Source organism: Macaca mulatta, chromosome 13, assembly GCF_049350105.2.
Source record: "Macaca mulatta isolate MMU2019108-1 chromosome 13, T2T-MMU8v2.0, whole genome shotgun sequence".
In the NCBI taxonomy this organism is placed as follows: Eukaryota; Metazoa; Chordata; class Mammalia; order Primates; family Cercopithecidae; genus Macaca; species Macaca mulatta.
This window is the reverse complement of record NC_133418.1, coordinates 5,827,083-5,849,530: the sequence shown is the minus strand read 5'-3', so window position 1 is coordinate 5,849,530 and position 22,448 is coordinate 5,827,083. Positions and strand designations below refer to the sequence as shown.

Sequence of the window (22,448 nt, the reverse complement as noted above, 5' to 3'; positions counted from 1 at the left end):
GTTATCCTCTCTTATCACAAAGAAAGAGTTGGGCAGTCAAATTGACTACCTCATTCCTGTGTCTAACACAGTCTTCCAACATCAGCATGATGGGTCCAGTTCTGTTTTCAGGATCACTCATTGAGAACCTAAATTTTAAAGTGAAATACTTTTTAATTTTCAGTGGTCCTAGAGTCATCCTACTAAAAGACACTCAGTGAGGGAGCATGGATGCCACATTATTGGTGGCTCTTGAGCCTGTGAGGAGACAGTGGTTACAGGCTTCACAGGAGCGGCTTCTCTACTCACTATGCTTCCCAATGATGCTGTTTGGTAAAAAGGAAGGAGACTGTATCTATATATTTTTTCTTCTTCAGTGTTTTTATTGAAGTATAGCATGCATATAGAAAGACAGTCTTTAAAATGAACTTTAAAAGGTGGGCATTGACCTTGGGGTTGCAAACTAGTAGTATGTTATGAAACTATAGGCTTCCAGCTGTACAGAACCTTTATAATCTTTCAGAAGCTCACCCCCACACCCCTGCAAATAGCGGGTTTACATTACATATGAACATTCTCTTTTTAGGGGCAACACGTTCTTTTTTTTCTCCCCCTGGTATCTCATACTAAAATTATTTCTTGTAATGAGCTTGTGTAGTTTCTGGCTTTTGGAAGCTGCTCCAAGTGACCTCTTCGAGTGAATGTGTTGATCTTCCTGGATCTTGCCTTCAGCGGTTGAATGGCTTGCAAGCCGCCCAGCCATGCTGTGCCATCTCTCCAGTCCCTGCTTCCGGTGGCAGGTGATGCCCAGAAATGCCGCCTCTTGGTGGTTGGCCTGAGCAGGGACTCATGTTGCCGACTAAGATTCTGAATTAGATTCTGTACTTCTTTGGTTTCTCCCACCTGTAACACTTAAACCCCATGGATTGGACAGCGGCCATTGCAGGATTGAAGGCTAAAACCCAAGAAAACCATGAGTCTGGCACAGTTGGGTCTCAGTGTCTGCATTACCCAGAGAAATGGTGGCGTCTCTGGCCATTCTCGTTTCTGGCTTTGGCTTTATCGAGGGTAGGGAGAGGCAGAGAATTGTGGCGTCCAGAGGCCAGGCTCTGCCGTTAGGCAGGTGCAGATTATATCTTGACCCCGCCCCCTTACTAACTGTGTGACTTTGGAAAAAATGACTCCCCTGAGCCTCCACTTGTTATTTTTAAAGTGAAGAGAAGAGTTACTCCCCACATCATAGGGTGTCACCACCGCCATGGTTATTATTGGGGCAGGAGCCTGCTGCGTTGAAGGTGGCTGTGGAGCATCCCAGCAGAAGCATGTGTTTGGAACTTGGTCTCGAGGGTAAGAATTGGGACAAGCAGAGAATCCTGAGAGCAAGGCCAAACAAGAAGGCAGCCAGCAGATAGCACGACAGAAAGCAGTAGAAGGTGTGGTTAGCACATCCCAGCAGGCAGGGCCCGGCGGAGCAGAGGCTGAAGAGTGCGCGCGGAGCCTGGACTTGAGGACGTTATTTGTGACCTTGGAAAGAACAGTTTGTGTGAAGTGCAATCACCTCTGAGACCAAGTCACTGTGGCTTAGAGTAACTTTCACATCAGACTGTTAAGAGTGGCCACTAACTAGTGAGTGTGTTGGGGGCTTTTACTCTTTAACCTGTATTTTCCCTGTTTTTTTTTTTTTTTTTTTTTTTTTGGAGATAGAGTCTCGCTTTGTCGCCCAGGCTGGAGTGCAGTGGCTGGATCTCAGCTCACTGCAAGCTCCACCTCCCGGGTTTACGCCATTCTCCTGCCTCAGCCTCCCGAGTAGCTGGGACTATAGGCGTCCGCCACCTCGCCCAGCTAGTTTTTTGTATTTTTTAGTAGAGACGGGATTTCACCTTGTTAGCCAGGATGGTCTCGATCTCCTGACCTCATGATCCGCCCGTCTCGGCCTCCCAAAGTGCTGGGATTACAGGCTTGAGCCACGACGCCCGGCCCCCTGTTTAATTTTTAACAAGAAAAAAGTATGTATGTATAGTAGGTTTTTTTTATTTTTAGACATATAGAGTTACAACCAAGAAGACAGTATTTTTTATGAAAAATGAATAATACATGGAAACGTGGTGCTTGAAAATATCTCTGGGTCAAGGTCAGAAGCCCATAGGGCTGAGACAGCAGTGCTGATCCACACTTGCCAAGGTTTCAGACGTGACCACAATGTCTCGTGCGCCCTGGTGATTGGCACTGCTTGCTACAGTTTTCCAGTAAAGCAACGCTGGGCAGAACAGGAGCAAGCCCCAGTGTGTGTGATTCTAACTCCTACACTGTGCTGCCTCCTCAAAGAAAAAGAGGGAGGGGGAAGCAAATGAGGAGATAATTGGTGAAACCATGTGCCCAGGTGGTGGAGTGGGCCGAGGCCCAGTTAGGTAGATGATAAAAGGATGGACACTCCGCAGGTGTGCCGGTGCGGGTGAGTTGGTAGAGGTGGAGAGGCAGGATACAGGTTTTCACTTGAACTTGAGGAGTCAACTTGAGGCAGCATGTGGGTTTAGGGAGGTTTTTACTTGAACAAGTCATCCTCTGAGACTGCTTGGAGTGAGTGGTAGGGTAGAAACACAAAATAGACAAAGTTTGGAATAGTCAAATTCCACGTCGCTGAGAACGTTGTAGGCCGGGGGAGTCAGCAGGGGCAGGAAACTTGGATTGCACACGGCCCCTTCAGCAACGTTGGAGGCCCTGCCGAGGGCCACTGAGGCACTGCCTCCGGCCCGTGTCACTTTCTCAGTTGTACCCTGCAGCCCAGTGGTGAAGAATGAAAACTGGGTAGTTGGTGGAGTAGGACAGTGCTGGAGTTGTGTGGGGCAGGGACAGCAAAAAGACAGCAAGAGAGGACGTCACAGGAGTGCTGGCAGGAGAGCGGTGGGGTGCTGTGCTGGCAGTGTGGAATTAGCAGCGTGGGGGAGGACCTTTAGCCAGAAGGAACTTCACAGATGGAGAACATGGATGAGTTAAGGGATGGGAAATCCAAGAGGTTGAATTTTGAGGATTTTGAATTTTGGCTCTCTGTTTGTCTGTTACTGGTGTATAAGAATGCTTGTGACTTTTGCACATTAATTTTGTATCCTGAGACTTTGCTGAAGTTTCTTATCAGCTTAAGGAGATTTTGGGATGAGACAATGGGGTTTTCTAAATATACAATCATGTCATCTGCAAACAGGGACAATTTGACTTCTTCTTTTCCTAACTGAATACCCTTTATTTCTTTCTCCTGCCTGATTGCCCTGGCCAGAACTTCCAACACTATGTTGAATAGAAGTGGTGAGAGAGGGCATCCCTGTCTTGTGCCAGTTTTCAAAGGGAATTTTTCCAGTTTTTGCCCATTCAGTATGATATTGGCTGTGGGTTTGTCATAAATAGCTCTTATGATTTTGAGATACGTTCCATCAATACCGAATTTATTGAGCGTTTTTAGCATGAAAGGGTGTTGAATTTTGTCAAAGGCCTTTTCTGCATCTGTTGAGATAATCATGTGGTTTTTGTCTTTGGTTCTGTTTATATGCTGGATTACGTTTATTGATTTGCATATGTTGAACCAGCCTTGCATCCCAGGGATGAAGCCCACTTGATCATGGTGGATAAGCTTTTTGATGTGCTGCTGGATCCGATTTGCCAGTATTATTATTGAGGATTTTTGCATCGATGTTCATCAGGGATATTGGTCTAAAATTCTCTTTTTTTGTTGTGTCTCTGCCAGGCTTTGGTATCAGGATGATGTTGGCCTCGTAAAATGAGTTAGGGAGGATTCCCTCTTTTTCTATTGATTGGAATAGTTTCAGAAGGAATGGTACCAGCTCCTCCTTGTACCTCTGGTAGAATTCGGCTGTGAATCCATCTGGTCCTGGACTTTTTTTGGTTGGTAGGCTATTAATTATTGCCTCAATTTCAAAGCCTGCTATTGGTCTATTCAAGGATTCAACTTCTTCCTGGTTTAGTATTGGGAGAGTGTAGGTGTCCAGGAAATTATCCATTTCTTCTAGATTTTCTAGTTTATTTGCATAGAGGTGTTTATAGTATTCTCTGATGGTAGTTTTTATTTCTGTGGGGTCGGTGGTGATATCCCCTTTATCATTTTTTATTGCGTCTATTTGATTCTTCTCTCTTTTCTTCTTTATTAGTCTTGCTAGCGTTCTATCAGTTTTGTTGATCTTTTCAAAAAACCAACTCCTGGATTCGCTGATTTTTTTGGAGGGTTTTTTGTGTCTCTATCTCCTTCAGTTCTGCTCTGATTTTAGTTATTTCTTGCCTTCTGCTAGCTTTTGAATGTGTTTGCTCTTGCTTCTCTAGTTCTTTTAATTGTGATGTTAGAGTGTCAATTTTAGATCTTTCCTGCTTTCTCTTGTGGCATTTAGTGCTATAAATTTCCCTCTACACACTGCTTTAAATGTATCCCAGAGATTCTGGTATGTTGTATCTTTGTTCTCATTGGTTTCAAAGAACATCTTTATTTCTGCCTTCATTTTGTTATGTACCCAGTAGTCATTCAGGAGCAGGTTATTCAGTTTCCATGTAGTTGAGCGGTTTTGATTGAGTTTCTTAGGCCTGAGTTCTAGTTTGATTGCACTGTGGTCTGAGAAACAGTTTGTTACAATTTCTGTTCTTGTACATTTGCTGAGGAGTGCTTTACTTCCAATTATGTGGTCAATTTTGGAATAAGTGTGATGTGGTGCTGAGAAGAATGTATATTCTGTTGATTTGGGGTGGAGAGTTCTGTAGATGTGTATTAGGTCTGCTTGGTGCAGAGTTGAGTTCAATTCCTGGATATCCTTGTTAACTTTCTGTCTCGTTGATCTGTCTAATGTTGTCGGTGGGGTGTTGAAGTCTCCCATTATTATTGTATGGGAGTCTAAGTCTCTTTGTAAGTCTCTAAGGACTTGCTTTATGAATCTGGGTGCTCCTGTATTGGGTGCATATATATTTAGGATAGTTAGCTCTTCCTGTTGAATTGATCCCTTTACTATTATGTAATGGCCTTCTTTGTCTCTTTTGATCTTTGTTGGTTTAAAGTCTGTTTTATCAGAGACTAGTATTGCAACCCCTGCTTTTTTTTGTTCTCCATTTGCTTGGTAGATCTTCCTCCATCCCTTTATTTTGAGCCTATGTATGTCTCTGCATGTGAGATGGATCTCCTGAATACAGCACACTGATGGGTCTTGATTCTTTATCCAGTTTGCCAGTCTGTGTCTTTTAATTGGAGCATTTAGTCCATTTACATTTAAGGTTAATATTGTTATGTGTGAACTTGATCCTGCCATTATGATATTAACTGGTTATTTTGCTCGTTAGTTGATGCAGTTTCTTCCTAGCCTCAATGGTCTTTACATTTTGGCATGTTTTTGCAATGGCTGGTACCAGTTGTTCCTTTCCATGTTTAGTGCTTCCTTCAGGGTCTCTTGTAAGGCAGGCCTGGTGGTGACAAAATCTCTAAGCATTTGCTTATCTGTAAAGGATTTTATTTCTCCTTCACTTATGAAACTTAGTTTGGCTGGATATGAAATTCTGGGTTTAAAATTCTTTTCTTTAAGAATGTTGAATATTGGTCCCCACTCTCTTCTGGCTTGTAGAGTTTCTGCCGAGAGATGTGCTGTTAGTCTGATGGGCTTCCCTTTGTGGGTAACCCGATCTTTCTCTCTGGCTGCCCTTAACCGTTTTTCCTTCATTTCAACTTTGGAGAATCTGACAATTATGTGTCTTGGAGTAGCTCTTCTCGAAGAGTATCTTTGTGGCATTCTCTGTATTTCCTGAATTTGAATGTTGGCCTGCCCTACCGGTTGGGGAAGTTCTCCTGGATGATATCCTGAAAAGTGTTTTCCAACTTGGTTCCATTTTCCCCCTCACTTTCAGGCACCCCAATCAGACGTAGATTTGGTCTTTTTACATAATCCCAACTTCTTGCAGGCTTTGTTCATTTCTTTTTCTTCTTTTTTCTTTAGATTTCTCTTCTCGCTTCATTTCATTCATTTGATCCTCAATCGCTGATACTCTTTCTTCCAGTTGATCGAGTCGGTTACTGAAGCTTGTGTATTTGTCATGTATTTCTCGTGTCATGGTTTTCATCTCTGTCAGTTCGTTTATGGCCTTCTCTGCATTAATTATTCTAGTTATCAATTCTTCCACTCTTTTTTCAAGATTTTTAGTTTATTTGCGCTGGGTACATAATTCCTTCTTTAGCTCTGAGAAGTTTGATGGACTGAAGCCTTCTCTCATCTCATCAAAGTCATTCTCCGTCCAGCTTTGATCCGTTGCTGGCGATGAGTTGCGTTCCTTTGGAGGGGGAGATGCGCTCTTATTTTTTGAATTTCCAGCTTTTCTGCCCTGCTTTTTCCCCATCTTTGTGGTTTTATCTGCTTCTGGTCTTTGATGATGGTGACATACTGATGGGGTTTTGGTGTGAGTGTACTTCCTGTTTGTTAGTTTTCCTTCTAACAGTCAGGACCCTCAGCTGTAGGTCTGTTGGAGATTGCTTGAGGTCCACTCCAGACCCTGTTTGCCTGGGTATCAGCAGCAGAGGCTGCAAAAGATAGAATACTGCTGAACAGCGAGTGTACCTGTCTGATTCTTGCTTTGGAAGCTTTCTCTCAGGGGTGTACCCCGCCGTGTGAGGTGTGGGGTGTTGGTCTGCCCCTAGTGGGGGATGTCTCCCAGTTAGGCTACTTAGGGGTCAGGGACCCACTTGAGCAGGCAGTCTGTCCCTTCTCAGATCTCAACCTCCGTGTTGGGAGATCCACTGCTCTCTTCAAAGCTGTCAGACAGAGTCGTTTGTGTCTGCAGAGGTTTCTGCTGCTTTTTGTTGTTGTTGTTGTTGTTGTTGTTGTTGTTTAGCTGTGCCCTGTCCCCAGAGGTGGAGTCTACAGAGACAGGCAGGTCTCCTTGAGCTGCTGTGGGCTGCACCCAGTTCGAGCTTTCCAGGGGCTTTGTTTACCTACTTAAGCCTCAGCAATGGCGGGCACCCCTCCCCCAGCCTGGCTGCTGCCTTGCTGTTACATCGCAGACTGCTGTGCTAGCAATGCGGGAGGCTCCGTGGGCGTGGGACCCTCCCAGCCAGGTATGGGATATAATCTCCTGGTGTGCCAGTTTGCTAAGACCCTTGGTAAAGTGCAGTATTGGGGTGGGAGTTACCTGATTTTCCAGGTGTTGTGTGTCTCAGTTCCCCTGGCTAGGAAAAGGGATTCCCTTCCCCCTTGCGCTTCCCAGGTGAGGCGATCCCTTGCCCTGCTTCAGCTCTTGCTGGTCGGGCTGCAGCAGCTGACCAGCACCGATTGTCCGGCACTCCCTAGGGAGATGAACCCAGTACCTCAGTTGAAAATAAAGAAATCACCTGTCTTCTGTGTCGCTCGCTCTGGGAACTGGAGACTGGAGCTGTTCCTATTTGGCCATCTTGCTCCACCCCTAGCCTACAATCAGGAGATTCTTTCTGGAGGTCACCATTGGTGATTCTCTGGAGGTTTTCCAGAGATGACCCTCTCAGGTGCTGTCACTGATACGACAGGGCCTGACGTGGGACCACACACGTTCAGAGAACCCATTTGCTAGTGATTGAAACTTCCCTGAAGTAATTCTTTTGGGTGGCAATTAAATGAAAGGATTTAAAGTGGGAGAGGGGCAACTAACTAGCTTAGACTAGCGATTCATTCAGAGCAAGTAGCTCAGACAAATTCATTGTACAGCATTTAGTGACGATAAAGATGAAGTAAATGTCTCGGACATGGTTTTTACATAAGTAATTCATAGTTTGCCTACATTTAAAACAGATTAGAGATAGTTTAAATTATCAAAGCACATGTAAAACAATGAATGAAAGTCAGAAATGGTTTTCGGTGTTTCATCTGTTTTTTAGTTATGGTACTATCAGCAGAAACCTAGAATAAAGTTAGTTGTTACCATTAAGTGTTAAATTGAACTGCAGATTTTCTGGCGGTTATGGTTGAGGAAGAATGTCATATAGTTCTCCTGAAGGAAAAGGGGGCATAGGAGTTCATCTGAAACAAGAAAACAGAGTTTGCTGTCATTGAATTCCTGCCTGAATCTGAGGACATCGAATAGTAGAACAGTTATCGTGTCTCTGTTACAGAGACTATGGCAATGTTCTTCACATAGATCTTTTCTATTGGCCCCCTGTCAAACCCAACATCTTCACATTGAATGAGAGCTCCTCACCTACACCGTGCCTCCCAGATGCACACTCAGCCTCCCTCCCCCACACGCACAGCATTTACGGTGACCGTGGGTAAGTATAGCTAGTGGGTGGTCCACGCTAAATGTTTAGCAGCCGAAGTGTTCTTCCACACACTGAGGTTAGCCCCAAGGTACCCCGCAGTCAGAGACAAATGTTTTTGTCAGTAAAGACTTTTGGTTTTTGGTTTTGGGGAGTTTGGTTGAGACAGAGTCTCACTCTGCCACCCAGGCTGGAGCGCAGTGGTGTGATCTCAGCCCAGTGCAGCCTCCCAGACTCAAGGGATTCTTCCACCTCAGCCTCCCAAGTAGCTGGAACCATAGGCATGCACCACCATGCCTAATTTTTTTATTTTTATTTTTTATTTTTGGAGAGACAGGGTCTCCCTGTGTTGCCCATGCTGGGCTCAAGCAATCCCCCCACCTCAGCCTCCCAAAGTGCTAGGATTACAAGCATGAGCCACTTCGTATCTGGCCACTTGTTTTTTTAGCTTTTTATTTTGAGATAACTGTAGATTCATATGCAAATAATAAATTCAGAGATCCCATATACCTTTTACCCAGTTTCCCCCAATGGTAACACATTGCAAAACCACTGTACAATATTGCACCCAGGATAGTGATGCTGGTACAGCCAAGACACAGAACATTTGCAAGCCCACAGGAATCCTCATAGGCCCTTTTCTAGCCACACTCACTTCCCTCCTTCTTCAGCTTACCCCTTAGTCTGGCAGCTGTGATTGCATTCATGTAACATTCTTGAAATGACAAAATTGTGGACATGGAGGAGATTAATAGTTGCCAGACTAAGGAGAACTTTTTCCCGAAAGGAATGTGCCATTTTGGTGTTTCTGAGTCAGTTTAATTCTCTGGAGATTCACCAGTTTGTCGCTTTTTATTGCTGAATAGTAGTCCATCGTATGGGTGTACCGCAGGTTTTTCAGTCATTTGCTCATTGAAGAACGTTTGGATTATGTGTAATTTAGGGCTCTTATGATGATGTAAATATTTGTGTACAAGTTTTTGTACGAACACAGAGCTTCGTTTCTCTGCGATGTGTGCCCAGCAGTGAATTTGTTGGGTCTCGTGATAGTTGCATATTTCATTTTTTTAAAGAAACCGCCAAAACGTTTTCTCTGATGACCGTGCTGTATTCCATTCCCACCAGCAGCGTGGGCATGATCCAGGTTCTCCACGTCCTCAGCAGCATCTCCGTTTTTTCTGTTGAAGCCATTCTGATAAGTGTGTAGATAAGTGATACCTCTTTGTGTTTTTTCTTTGCAGTCATTTCCTAATGGATAATGATGTTGAACATATTTTCATGTGCTTATTTGCCGTCTGTCTGTTCTCCTTGGTAAATCTCTTCTTCATGTCTTTTGCCCGTTTTTTTAATTGGATTGTTTGGGGTTTTTTTTTACTATTGATTTTGAGTGTCGTTTACATATTCTAGATACTAGTACTTTGTCAGATATGTGGTTTGCAAATATTTTTCACTTGTCCGTAGTGTGTCTTTTTATCCTTTTATAGTCCATGATTCATTTTGAGTTCAGTTTGTATGAAGTGTGAAACTTAGTTTGGAGTTCACTTTGACTTAAAGTAGGGGGAAGATGTTAATTTTTCACTCGCTTTCCTAATAGTTACAGGGCTGGTCACAGCATCTGTTTCATATTCGGTGAGTTGTGGTGGTCGTGTTTTCAATCAGGTGGTCCATCATTTCATCGAAGTTATCACAGTTATGTGAATAGAGTTGTTCATAGTATTCCCTTACCACCGTGTTGATGTCTTTAGGGTCTATAGGAATATTCTGTTTCATTTCTGGTATTGGTAATTTGTGTCTTCTTTTTTAGTTATTTTTTGTTTTTTTTTGTAGGGGGGGTTTTGGTCAGTCTTCCTAGGTTTGTCAGTTTTATTGATCTCATCAAAGAACAGCTCTGTGTTTCATTGATTTGCCTCCATTGCTTATCTGTTTCATCCCAGTGCCTTCTGTTATTACCTTCCTCCTGCTTGCTTTAGGTTTATTTTTCTGCTCTTTTTTTAGTTACGTAAGGTGGGAGTTTAAATTGTGAATACAGGACTTTCCCCCCTTTTTATGTATGCTTTTAGTGCTATAAATTTCCTTCTCACCCCTGCTTTGTTGCTGTCCCACAAATTTTGATACATGGAACTTTCAGTTTTATTCCCTTCCATTTTTTTTCTTTTGAGACTTTCTGTGACCCATGAATAATTTAGAAGTGTGTTGCTTAGTTTCCAGTCTTCCAAGATTGGAGATTTGGCCTATCTTTCTGTTACTGCTTTCTACTTTGAACCCACTATATTGGAGAATACACTACAAATGATTTCACTTATTTTAAATGTGTTGAGGTTTGTTTTATGGCCCAGGATATGGTCTGTCTTGGCTTATGACCCACGGGCACTTGAATGTATATTCTCCTGTTTCGTGTGGACTAGTTTATAAATGTTCTTTAGAGCCTGTTGGTTGATAATGGTGTTAAGTTCTTTCCTTTCTGATTTTTCTGTCTAGTTGTTATACTGTTGAGAGAAGGTTGTTGACATTTCCAGATGTAATTGTGGATTTCTCTTTTAGGTGTTTCTGCTTTACATAGTTTGCAGTGTTTTTGTTTGATGCGTTTACATTTAAGATTGCTGTAACTTCTTGGTGGATGAACTGTTTTATCATTATATAATGTCCTTCTTTGTTTCTAGTGATTTTCTTTCCTCTCATGTTCATCTAGTATTAATATAGCCATTCCTGCTTTACTTTAATTAATGTTCCCATGATTTTTTTTCCCTCCTTTTACTTCAGCCTGCCCATATCATTACGTTTGAAGGACATTTCTTATAGACAGCATATAATTAGGTCATGATTTTTAATCCAGTCTGCCAGTCTCTGTATTTGTTATATAAGTAGACTGTCTACTTTTAATGTACTTATTGATATGTTAGGACTTAAATCTGCCATTTTATTTCGTTTCCTCTATTTTCTTTTTCCTGCCTTTTTGTGGGTTACTTGTATATTTTTTAGAATTGTTTCATCTGTAGCATTTTTTAATGTATCTCTTCATATAGCTTTTTTTTTTTTTTTAGAGGTTGCTTTAGACATACATTATATGTACCTAACTCCTCATGGTCCTGGCGTCATCATTTTACCCTCACAAGTGAACTGTAGAAACCTCATCTCCCTTTATGTGTCTTTGCTTTAGTTGTCTTAAATATTTCCTCTACGTACATTTAGAACCAAATCAGATAGTGTTTGAATGTTTACATCAGTCATCAAACATAATTTAGAAATCTTAAGATATGAAGGAAATCTTGTTTTGTTTATATATTTTTTTCCTAATCCTCCAAGGTTCCTTCTTTGATGATTTCCTTTCTGTTTTAGTCACTTTCTTCGGCCATTTTCTTAGGGTAGGTCTGTTGGATCTGAATTCTCTGAGTTTTCTTTCATCTGAGAATGTCCGAATATTCCTGAAGGATATTTTCATCTGAGTATAGGATTCTGGAATGACACTTGTTTTCTTTGAGAACTTGAAAAATGCTTCCTTTTAGCCTCCGTGGTTTCTCATGAGAACTCTGTCATTCTAATTGTGTTTTCCCTGTAGGTCATGTGTCATTTTCTCTGGCTGATTTCAAGGTTTTTTTTTGTCTTTAGTTTTCACAGATTTGATTGCAACGCATCTTGATGTGGATTCCTTTCTGTTTACCCTTTTTGAGGTTTGCTCTTTTTTTTTTTTTAATCTATATAGGTTTAGTCTCGCCAGATTTAGGACGTTTTTACCCATTGTTTCTTTAGGTACTTCTTCAGCCCTCCCTTTTTCTCCTTTCCTTCTGAGACTTTGATAACACAAATGTTAGATCTTTTGTTGTAATTGCACAGGTCCCTGAAGCTCTGTTCTTTTTTGTAGTCCGTTTTCTTTCATAATTTCTAATTGTCTATATTTGTTTACTGATTATTTCCTGTCTCATCTGTTCTGAGCCCATGCAGTGAGCTTTTTATTTCAGTTACTATATTTTTCAGTTCTGAAATTTCCATTTTGTTCTTCTTTAGCTTCTATTTCTTTGCTGAGGCTGTTTTTTCAGTTGTTTCAAGCATGTTCATAATTGCTCATTGAACAAGCATTTTTATGATGGCTTTGTCAGCTAATTTCAACATCTCTCTCATCTTGGTGTTGGCAGCATCTCTTTATTATTTTGTTTGTGTTTTCATTTGATTTGAGAAATTTCTGATTCTTGGTATGAAGAGTGGCTCTAGATTGAAACCTGGACCATTTGGGTATTAATGTTCTGAGACTGGATCTTACCTAACTAAACCTTCTGTTTTAGCCGGCTTTGACTGCTGTGGCAGAGGAAGAGGAAGGGGTTGTACCCCCTTTTTATTGCCAGGCAGAGTTAGAAGTCCTGGTTTCCTGCTGTCCTCTGTTGACACGCAAGGGCAGGGAGGCTCCTCATTACTGCTGGGTAGGGCTGGGAGTTCCGGTTCCCATGTTGTGTTTGCTGACCCCGCTGGGCAGTGGTAGAAGTCCTGACTGTCCACTAGGCCTCCTCTGGAGTTGGCTCCTTAGTGCGTGGCCGGGAAGGGGTGTTCGTTACTGACTGTCGGGAATGAAAGGCTCAGCTGCCTGCTTAGCCCTCCCTGACAGCACCACCACCAGCATGCTGGGATGTCTCGTTACAGCCTTGCAAAGGTGGAAGTCTTGGCTCCCACTTTGGCCTTTGTTGGCATGGGTAGAGATGGCACCCCAGTTCTTATTGTGGTGTTGGCCTGCAGCCTTTGTCTTGCTAGACTGCCCCTTTCCTGCACCTTTGGCAAGAGAGAGCTGACTTGTTGAGGCTTTGTTTATCTCTGCACATTGGTGTTTCTGAGTGGATGTGTGTGGCAGAAAGAAAACCCGGGAACCTTACCATCATGCCTGTCCTCAGACCCCAGTCTCCCTCCAGTCTGTCACCTTCTCTGCCTTTCAGTCATCTTCTTTGCTTTTTGTACACTGCCTAGAGTTTTCAGTTGTGCTTGGCGGGAAGAATAAGGAAAAGATCTGCTCCATCTTCCCAAACGTATAAATCTCCAGGTGTTTGGTTGGTGTGTTTGTTTAAATGAGATTTATGTTTCCCAATTAGGGAAAATCTTGGGCTCCACTAAGTGTAGAGACTGAAATGGGATTGGAAAGTCATTTGTAGAAATTCGCAGTGTAAAGCCACAGATTGGTACTGATCTCACAAAAACCAAACTCACTGGTCATAAGCACTCGTCCCAGAAGAGCATTGCAGTCTACTTATTGATGGGATAAGTGACTTATAAAGGATTGAGATGGGATAAGCATTTGGACTTGGGTTAGTGAGTCTCAGAGCAGGTCACACAGTGTTGGTACACTTCACTGTTGAGAAGGCGAAACACTGACTCGTGCAGCCTGGCAGATGCTGCTGGGCACCTGCCACGTGCTGGGTGCTGTGCAAGGCACTGTGGCTGGAGAGATGAGTAAGGCCTTATCCCGGCCCTTAGGTGCTTATGCTGTATGGCAAATAGAGTCAAGGGAGTCCATGCCAGGAGCCTGGAAAGGGACGATCTCAGGGAGAATGTTGCAGAAGAGCTTCATGTCCAGAGACAGACCTGAATGATTACATGACCTCAGTAGGTGAGGAGTCTGTGTGGAGATCGTGGGAGCAGACAGGCAGGGTGACCAGCCTCAGGGACGCTTCATCCAGGAGACATCCTGTCTTCTCCACTGTTCATTGAGTTCATTAATTCTTCCTTGAAAGGACAGTCTCCCTCTGAATTCTGGTTTTTTAATTGGTAAATAATAATTATATATGTTATACAACAATTGGCCCTGATAGGTCAAGGGTGGAGCATGTGGAAGAGTTAGGGATAGGCTGGAGCAGACACTGGTAAGGTAGGTGAATCCAAATTTGAACTTTATCCTATAGAAAATGAGGGACAGGATAACATTTCTAAGCTTTAAAAATGTTTCAAAAGGAAGTCAGGCTATTGACAGTGTATAAAACGGAGTGGGGTGGGAGAGTGGGGCAGGAAGAGACGCTCAGCAGGGAGACAAGGCCGTTGTGGGTGGCCAGGCAACACTTGAGGAAGGCCTGGGCTTAGGGAGGGCAGTGGGGGTGCATGAGAACGGAGTTGGAGGTTTTAGAAGTAGAATCCATTCCTACTGATGGATTGATGGCAAAATTGCATCGTTTAGATCATTTCTTCCAAGTGACTCAGAATTCCCCCAGTTCTGCTCTGAATGACGGCACCTACCCACCAGAGAGTCCCAGGGGACAGAGAAATAGGAAATGAGGCCCTGCATTTTCACCAGCAATTCCCCCAACAGGTCTCTGATAAACCTAGATAAAATTTATACCTAAAAGCCAGGGAATTCTTCTGTTTTTGTGTTTGCTTTTTTTTGTTTGTTTTGTGTTTTGTTTTGGTTTGGTTTTGGTTTTTTGGAGAAAAGGTCTCACTCTGTGACCCAGGATGGAGTGCAGTGGTGCAGTCATGACTCACTGTAACCTCAAACTCCTGGGCCCAAGAGATCCTCCTGCCTCAGTCCTCTGAGTAGCTAGAGCTACAGGTGTGTGCCGCCGCACCCGGCTAGTTTGATTTTAAAATTTTTTGTAGAGATGAGGTCTCACTGTGTTACCCAGGCTGGTCTGGAACACCTGACCTCAAGTGATCTTCCTGCTTTGGGTTCCCAAACCTTTGGGGATTACAGGCCACTGCTGCGCCCAGCCCAGGGATTCCTAAATGGACCATGCATTATTACTGTCACCTGGAGGTCTTGTTAAACAGATTGCTGTGCCTACCCGCAGAGTTCTGGTTCTGTAGGTCTGGAATGGCCATAGAATTTGCATTTCTAACAAGGTCCCAGGTGATGTGGACTCTGGGGCAATGGGGGACACTTTGAGAACTACTGACCTAACAAAAGATTTGGAGGAGTCTCTCCTTTCCCTGAAGCCCAGTCTTTCTCCTGGAACCCAGCCCTGAGGAAGAGACGAGACCCTTAGGAACACGCTTGCCCTGAGCGTCAGCTTCCTGCTCCAGCCCACCCAGGGGCAAGCGGGAGGCACGGGCCACTCCCTGCGCGGCCTGTGGGGACAGGGACTGCCTGCAGCCAGACGTTGGCCATCCAGTCTAATCAGGTTAGGGAAGGCACGTTGTCTCCCCTCCCACTAACATTTGAACTTGGGAATCCAAACAGCAGAAGAAATCATACATGGCCCTGAGGTAGCTCCTAGTCTGGGTGGTTGGATGGATGTTGATGCCGTGGACCAGGGGCTCTCAGCCTGGTGCCCAGGAGAATCTCTAGGTTCTGGGTGGTTGATGTTGATGCCGTGGACCAGTGGCTCTCAGCCTGGTGCCCAGGAGAATCTCTAGGTTCTGGGTGGGTGATGTTGATGCCGTGGACCAGTGGCTCTCAGCCTGGTGCCCAGGAGAATCTCTAGGTTCTGGGTGGGTGATGTTGATGCCGTGGACCGGGGGCTCTCAGCCTGGTGCCCAGGAGAATCTCTAGGTTCTGGGTGGGTGATGTTGATGCCATGGACCAGGGGCTCTCAGCCTGGTGCCCAGGAGAATCTCTAGGTTCTGGGTGGTTGATGTTGATGCCGTGGACCGGGGGCTCTCAGCCTGGTGCCCAGGAGAATCTCTAGGTTCCATCCAGAACTATTGAGTCAGAACCTCTCTGAGGGGTGGCGCCTAGACCCTGAGGGGTCGGGCCCAGACTGCAGTATTTTCTTTTTAGCATTCCGTGGGTTATTCTAAAGTGTTTCTGGTTAAGAACAATAATTACAAACTTGAGAACCCATGCGATGTTTTTAGGATCGTTAACTCAGTTTCAGACATTTGGGGTTCGGATTGTTGATGTTAGTGAAATTGAGCCCTAGGGAGAATGTAAAGGAAAAAGCTCCAAGGGCAGATCTCTAGGGAATACCAGCAAAGACAGAGCCAGTTGTGAAGTTGTCAGAAGAAGGGGTTCGTGGTGGGGCCCGGCAGGGGCAGGGGGTACATTCTGCGGTGTGCAGTGGAACGGGAAGGTGGTGTGGAATGAGGAATGACGGGCGTCATGGGCTCGGGGGGTACACTCTGCGGTGTACAGTGGAACGGGAAGGTGGTGTGGAATGAGGAATGACGGGCGTCATGGGCTCGGGGGGTACACTCTGCGGTGTACAGTGGAACGGGAAGGTGGTGTGGAATGAGGAATGACGGGCGTCATGGGCTCGGGGGGTACACTCTGCGGTGTACAGTGGAACGGGAAGGTGGTGTGGAATGAGGAATGATGGGCGTCATGGGCTCGGGGGGTACACTCTGCGGTGTGCAGTGGAACAGGAAGGTCGTGTAGAAAGAGGAATGACAGGCGTCATGGGCTTCAACAGGTTAGAGATTCTTGTCAGCCTTTTCGAAATCACATCTGTTAAGGTGCTAGGGACAGAAGTCCAAGGGCTGCATATTGAGTTAATAAGGTGATGATTTTAAGGTAAAAAGGGTAAATTACTCTTTCGTGCAATAATTTTTTTTTTTTTTTTTTTTTTCTTTTTTTGAGACGGAGTCTCGCTCTGTCACCCAGGCTGGAGTGCAGTGGTACAATCTCGGCTCCCTGCAAGCTCCACCTCCTGAGTTCAAGCGATTCTCCTGCCTCAGCCTCCTGAGTAACTGGGATTACAGGCACTCGCCACCATGCCCAGCTAATTTTTATATTTTTAGTAGAGATGAGGTTTCGTCATATTAGCCAGGCTGGTCTCAAACTCCTGACCTCAAGTGATCTGCCCTCCTGGGCCTCCCAAAGTGCTGTGATTACAGGCGTGAGCTGAATTAACCTTTTGTTATTGAAGTTTTCAGCTTAACTGTTGATCTGTTAGGTATTTTTTGATCTAACAAATCAAAAACTGTTGATCTGTCTATTCATTGCTTCACTTTTTGAGTTTAGTTTTTGAAAACTCATTTCCAGCCATTTTGTATTTATTATGGAAGTTTCAGGTTATTATAAATATGGATTATTTATACAGATTTACTACCCCTCACGCAGTAAACCTAAGCATGATAAAATTATATAATTGCGGATGAGAAGTTTATTATATGGGGAACTGATCTTGATTGTATGGGAAATTTTGAGGTCTTCTCAGCCTGTGCTGTTGTTGAACTCTCAGAATGTAAGAAATCCCAGAGCTCGTGGAGCAAAGCAGGACATTGCCCTTCCTGTCTGCCGTGGTGGGAGAAGCTCTGGCTCTTCGATGTAGGTCAGGGGCCAGATTTTTGTTGGTGTGGTTTGATTTGGTTTGATTTGGTTTGGTTTGTTGAGGCAGGGTCTTGCTGTGTTGTCCAGGCTGGGGCACAGTGGCACGATTATAATTAAACAAACTAGTTAGTCCATGCCCTTTCCATTTTTGAGACTTACTATCCCAGTTTGGTTTCAAATCTAACACTTCTTGGAATCAGTGTGCAATAAATGATGAAATGACAATTCCTGGAAATCACTAAGAGATTTACTTACTCTTTTTCTAGCTCAGGCTCAGCAAACTTCTTCTATAAAGGGCCAAGTAGTAAATGTTTGAGGCTTTGTGGGCCACAAACTATCTCTGTTGCCTTTTCTCATGTGTGTCTTTTTTTCGACCACTTCAAAAATGTAGAAATCATTCTTAGCTCACAAGCCATACAAAACAGACTGCAGGCCAGATTTGGCCCATGAGCCACAGTTTGACAACCCGTTTTAAACACTGAGGTTTGAGTCTCTGGCAGGCACCCATTAATGGTGATATTCTTTGGGATAACGCATAAAACACTGGAGTTTTAATTAATTTGTATTAAGTCACCATTACTGAAGGGATGTATTAGAAATTATGACCCATACAGACTGGGTTAAAATGTGGCTTGTGTGGCTTCTGCAGCTTGCACCTGCCTGCCTGCCCAGGTGATTTTGCAGGCACAATCTGAGGTGCTAGAACCCGGGGCTTTCTCTGCCTCTGTCTAGTCCTGCTGGATTGTAAGCTCCATGAGGGCAGGGGTTATGTTGTTCACTGCTGTGTTCCCAGCACACACAACACCGCTGGGAAGTACGTTCGGGGTTGGTTCTCGTTTGTCTTGATAGCATCCAGATTTTTAAAAGTAATTGGCGTTCTGTACGTCCATTTTACTCTCTGTCCATATATATACAGCATTACATAGCACCCACGCGCCAGTCACCGTTCCCAGGGATTGTATAATTCCTCAGTACAGCCCTGGATGGTCTTGTCTCTCCATCTTCCAGATGAGAGGCCATGATCAGGCAGCTGGTTTGTAGAAAGCTGCCGGGGTTTGAACCCAGCCATTGTGGCTACACTGCGGGGACTCAGCATACCTAAAGGGCAGGACTTGGGTTCCTCATTGTTCATGTCACCGTCAGGCTTCCATCTCCCAGCAGATGTCAGAGGATCTCTGGTTTCCACTTCTGTAACTTTTCTAAGCTCCATCACCCTCTGGAGAATATTACGAACATTCTGAGACAGACATACAGATTTGTCAAAACTGTCAGGTTTGTCCAAACTCACTGACCTGTACCCTTAAAATGGGTGTGTTCTATCGTATGTAAGTTGTATCTCAGTAAAGTTGATTTTTTAAATTGTTCTCATCACAAAGTCAAATGGATTTGGGAAGCTTTAATTAGAGAAGAAAAAAAGAAACCTTTTTTAATCAGAAAAGAGTCCAGCCTCTTCAAAAAAAAGTTGTAATTGTTTTGTTTTCCAAGCTAGCTATTTAAAAATCAGAAGTTCTGGCCAGGCGCGGTGGCTCACGCCTGTAATCCCAGCAGTTTGGGAGGCCGAGGCGGGCGGATCACGAGGTCAGGAGATCAAGACCATCCTGGCTAACACAGTGAAACCCCGTCTCTACTAAAAATACAAAAAATTAGCCTGACGTGGTGACGGGCGCCTGTAGTCCCAGCTACTCGGGAGGCTGAGGCAGGAAAATGGCGTGAACCCGGGAGGCGGAGCTTGCAGTGAGCCGAGATGGTGCCACTGTACTCCAGCCTGGGCGACAGAGCGAGACTCTGTCTCAAAAAAAAAAAAAATAAAGAGTTCTTTTACCTTAATTTTTATCCTCAGGGAAAGGAAAACCTCTTCAGCGCAAGGTGAAACCACCTAAGAAGCAAGAGGAGAAGGAGAAGAAGGGAAAGGGAAAGCCGCAGGAAGATGAGCTGAAGGACTCTTTGGCTGATGATGACAGCTCCTCCACCACCACAGAGACCTCCAACCCCGACACAGAGCCGCTCCTCAAGGAGGTACGGGCTGATCTCACAAAACAAAACACGAGGGAGAAAGAGAGGTCTCCTGCAGCGCACAAGACCTTCCATCTCCTAGATTCTGGTTTTAGTACAAAAGTAATGTTTAAATCTAGCATGAACACCCACTGAGGAGTGGTTCATGTGCCGGCCATGCCTCCAGAGTCACTCCCCTGCAGACAGCATTCACAGCTCTGGGGATGAATGGCTCCACGTCCTCCGGGGAGGAACAGTTGGAAGCATGTTAATAAAGTAAGACGGTTAGAAACTGGAAACACTGCTTGAAAGCTAGGGACTGTCTGGAGTAGTAACTGTTCTAGCTCATGAAACTTCTTTCAGATTTTAAGGATCAGAAGAATGAGAAGGAACGCTACCATTTTAATTAGGTTGTGTTTTCCTGTCATGTTGCTCCTGGCACCTGCTGGAAGCGGGGTTTTGGTGGCAGCTTACTCCCAAGCAGTAGAGTGGTGACTGCCCTGGAGGGAGCGTGGCCCCAGGAAAGACCCCAGGCTTTAATGGCCCCCGGGGACAAGGAGCCCAGCCCAGGATACATCAGCACGCCAAGAAGTTGCCTTGCCCGCGGGAGGCCTCGGCTCCCGGGGCTGTTAGCACAGCAGGAAGAGCAGTGCAAAGTGTCGGGTCCAGTGGGCCTTAGTGGCGGGGTCAGATTACTGCTGTGAGTAGTATGGGGTGTGCAACAAAGGGCAATCATCCCACTCTGGCACTTTGATTTTTAGATCAATAGATTTCAAATCTAAACTGATCCTAATATAGCCTTTAATGTTATAGAACAGACTTTCTTTTTTAGTTTTAGTCTAGTGACCGAGGAATGACTTCTTACAGATTTCCAGCATCAATGTTTTGTTCACATGCATTAATGTTTAAAATGAAATTTATATGTGACTTACTTTCAAGTCAGCCGCCTTCCCCTTTGCGTTCCCTTACCGTTACCGAGGTCCTCTGTCTACCCCCAGCCCAACTCCGAGCTAGTGCTGGAGCTCTGTGGTTTCTAGCGCTTTAACAAATGACTTCAGAGAAGCAGAAAGCCCTGTGCTGAACTTTGAGTAAAATCCCAGCAGTTGAAACCCTGTGCATCAGAGCTAGGAAGGCATTTTCAGGCCAGGCTTTCTGCACACCTTTCTGCCACCTCCCTTCCCACCTGCCGGCCTCTTCCTGCTCACCCCACTGCGGCCCCTCTCCAGTGGCCCCCAGCGGCCAGTGCTTTGTGCTCAGCCATTGGTGTCATTCTTAGCTCCCTGTTGTTCATTCCCTCCTGTGTCCCCAGCTCCTTCCATGCTATTTGTGCAGCTCAGAACTGACATCCTTCGTGAGACCTGCTTGTCTGGTTACTACCCTGTCACCTCCAGCGCGTTGTCATTCCTCCTGCCCTCCAGCGCGTTGTCATTCCTCCTGCTCGGCAATCTGCATAGAGGCTGCTTTTATTTCTCTGCGACTGATCTCAGTCTGTCTGTTAATGTGTATTTTCTTCTCAACTAAATCCCAACTTGGATAGGTCATTTTCTCTTGCACGTCTTTTCCAATTCTGTTCTACTCATTCAGTCAACACACAGGAATTGAGCACCCACGTGCCAGGCCACGTGCTGGGTGCACAGGCACCAACAGTGGACAAAAGGCCACATCCCTAGTCCTCGAAAAGCTCACGGTTTACAAAATACCCGATGGGCCAAGTATTCAGCGACTTCATGAGTAACTCAAAATGGTTTCAAACGATGTGTGAGCCAGGGAGCTGTTTCAGCCCTAGCTCTGGCTATTTACTCTTGACAGTTAAATGGAGTCACCGGGTGTGACCTACTAAAATCCAAGCTGTCTTCATAATCATAAATTGTAAAGCTCTTGGGTAGACGCTAATTCACCACATGCTTATAGCTCCCCTGCACAGCCATCGCCGTCCCCCTTTGCTGAGTCCGTGCTTCCCCGTCGGTCCCCACCAGTGCTCCCGTGAACAGTTTCACAGATTGTCTGTGGCGGAGAACCAGGTTGCTCTTAGTACACAGCCCACTCCACATGCAGCTCCCCAGGCGGGTTCAGCAGCACCTGAGTGCAGCCTGGGCAACATGGTGAAACCCGTTTCTCCAGAAAATACAAGAATTAGCTGGGCGTGGTGGCATGTACCTGTAGTCCTAGCTACTCAGGAGGCTGAGGTGAGAGGATCGCTTGAGCCCAGGGGCGACAGAATGAGTACTTTGTCTCCAAAAAAAAAAAAAAAAAAACCACACACACAATACATGAGTAGATGTATACCCTGTTCGGGAGACAGGTCCACTGATCTCACACTCGGATGCTGCAACGATGTCAGATTGCCACAGAAACACGTGGGGCAGGTTCTGTACTTTCCTGGTCCTGGCTGTGCTGGGTAGCACGGCTTTAAGATGCATCTTGAGTGTGGCCACCCAGTCCAGATTCCACATTCGAGTGGGCAGGACGGCCCTTCGGTGCTGCTGCAATGGCCAGTAACATTTCCACAGCAGAGGTCCCTGCTGGCGTCCATCATGTGTCTCCCTCCCGCTAGACTTCACCATCCTTAGGAGGAGAAACTGGGCCCTCTTGGTAATCCCATGGCCTGGCACCAAGTGGGTGACCTGTAAATGTGTGTGGATGAAGTGGACGAATAGCCCTTCCCATTGAAGGAGCAGCTGTTAGCATTAAACCAGTCGGAACCCTGCCGCAGTCGCAGGCAGGCGAGCGTGGCCCCTGTGTGCTGCCGGCACTGCTCTCTTGTCCTGACAGTTTGTGCTCAGGATGGGGTGCATGGCTGGAGTGCTTGACTTTATACTGCAGTCTCTACTGAACTTTTCTTTTAGGGAAATACATGTTTTACTCCCCAGTGCTTGAAAAGAAGCTACCAGTTTGCTACTGCCACTGCCACCATCACCTCCAGTCAGGATATGAGTGTAAATTAAAATGATGTTCTTTATAACTCCAACTCACCAAAACATAGTCGAGACAAATTTTACTTTGAGATGGAGTCTCGCTCTGTTGCCCAGGCTGGAATTCAGTGGCATG

At 45.0% G+C, this 22,448-nt stretch overlaps 2 protein-coding genes across 4 annotated transcripts in view; both read left to right on the top strand.

Annotated features, from left to right (window-relative positions):
• TMEM131 (transmembrane protein 131) overlaps window positions 1-22,448 on the top strand; it is a 254,703-nt gene that overhangs the window by 215,470 nt on the left and 16,785 nt on the right. For all 3 annotated transcript variants that reach the window (XM_028832201.2, XM_015112922.3, XM_077958821.1), the window contains exon 32: window positions 19,249-19,424. In XM_028832201.2, coding sequence (XP_028688034.2) covers window positions 19,249-19,424 — 176 coding nt within the window. The remainder of the gene's footprint in view (window positions 1-19,248; window positions 19,425-22,448) is intronic.
• LOC144333671 (uncharacterized) lies at window positions 19,435-21,948 on the top strand. The gene has a single exon (XM_077958830.1). It carries the CDS (start codon window positions 21,302-21,304, stop codon window positions 21,800-21,802), a length of 501 nt encoding a protein of 166 aa, XP_077814956.1. The 5' UTR covers window positions 19,435-21,301; the 3' UTR covers window positions 21,803-21,948.

Coding starts and splice junctions, on each gene's coding strand:
- LOC144333671 (XM_077958830.1), top strand. CDS start 21,302: ATGCTTATAGCTCCCCTGCACAGCCATCGCCGTCCCCCTTTGCTGAGT.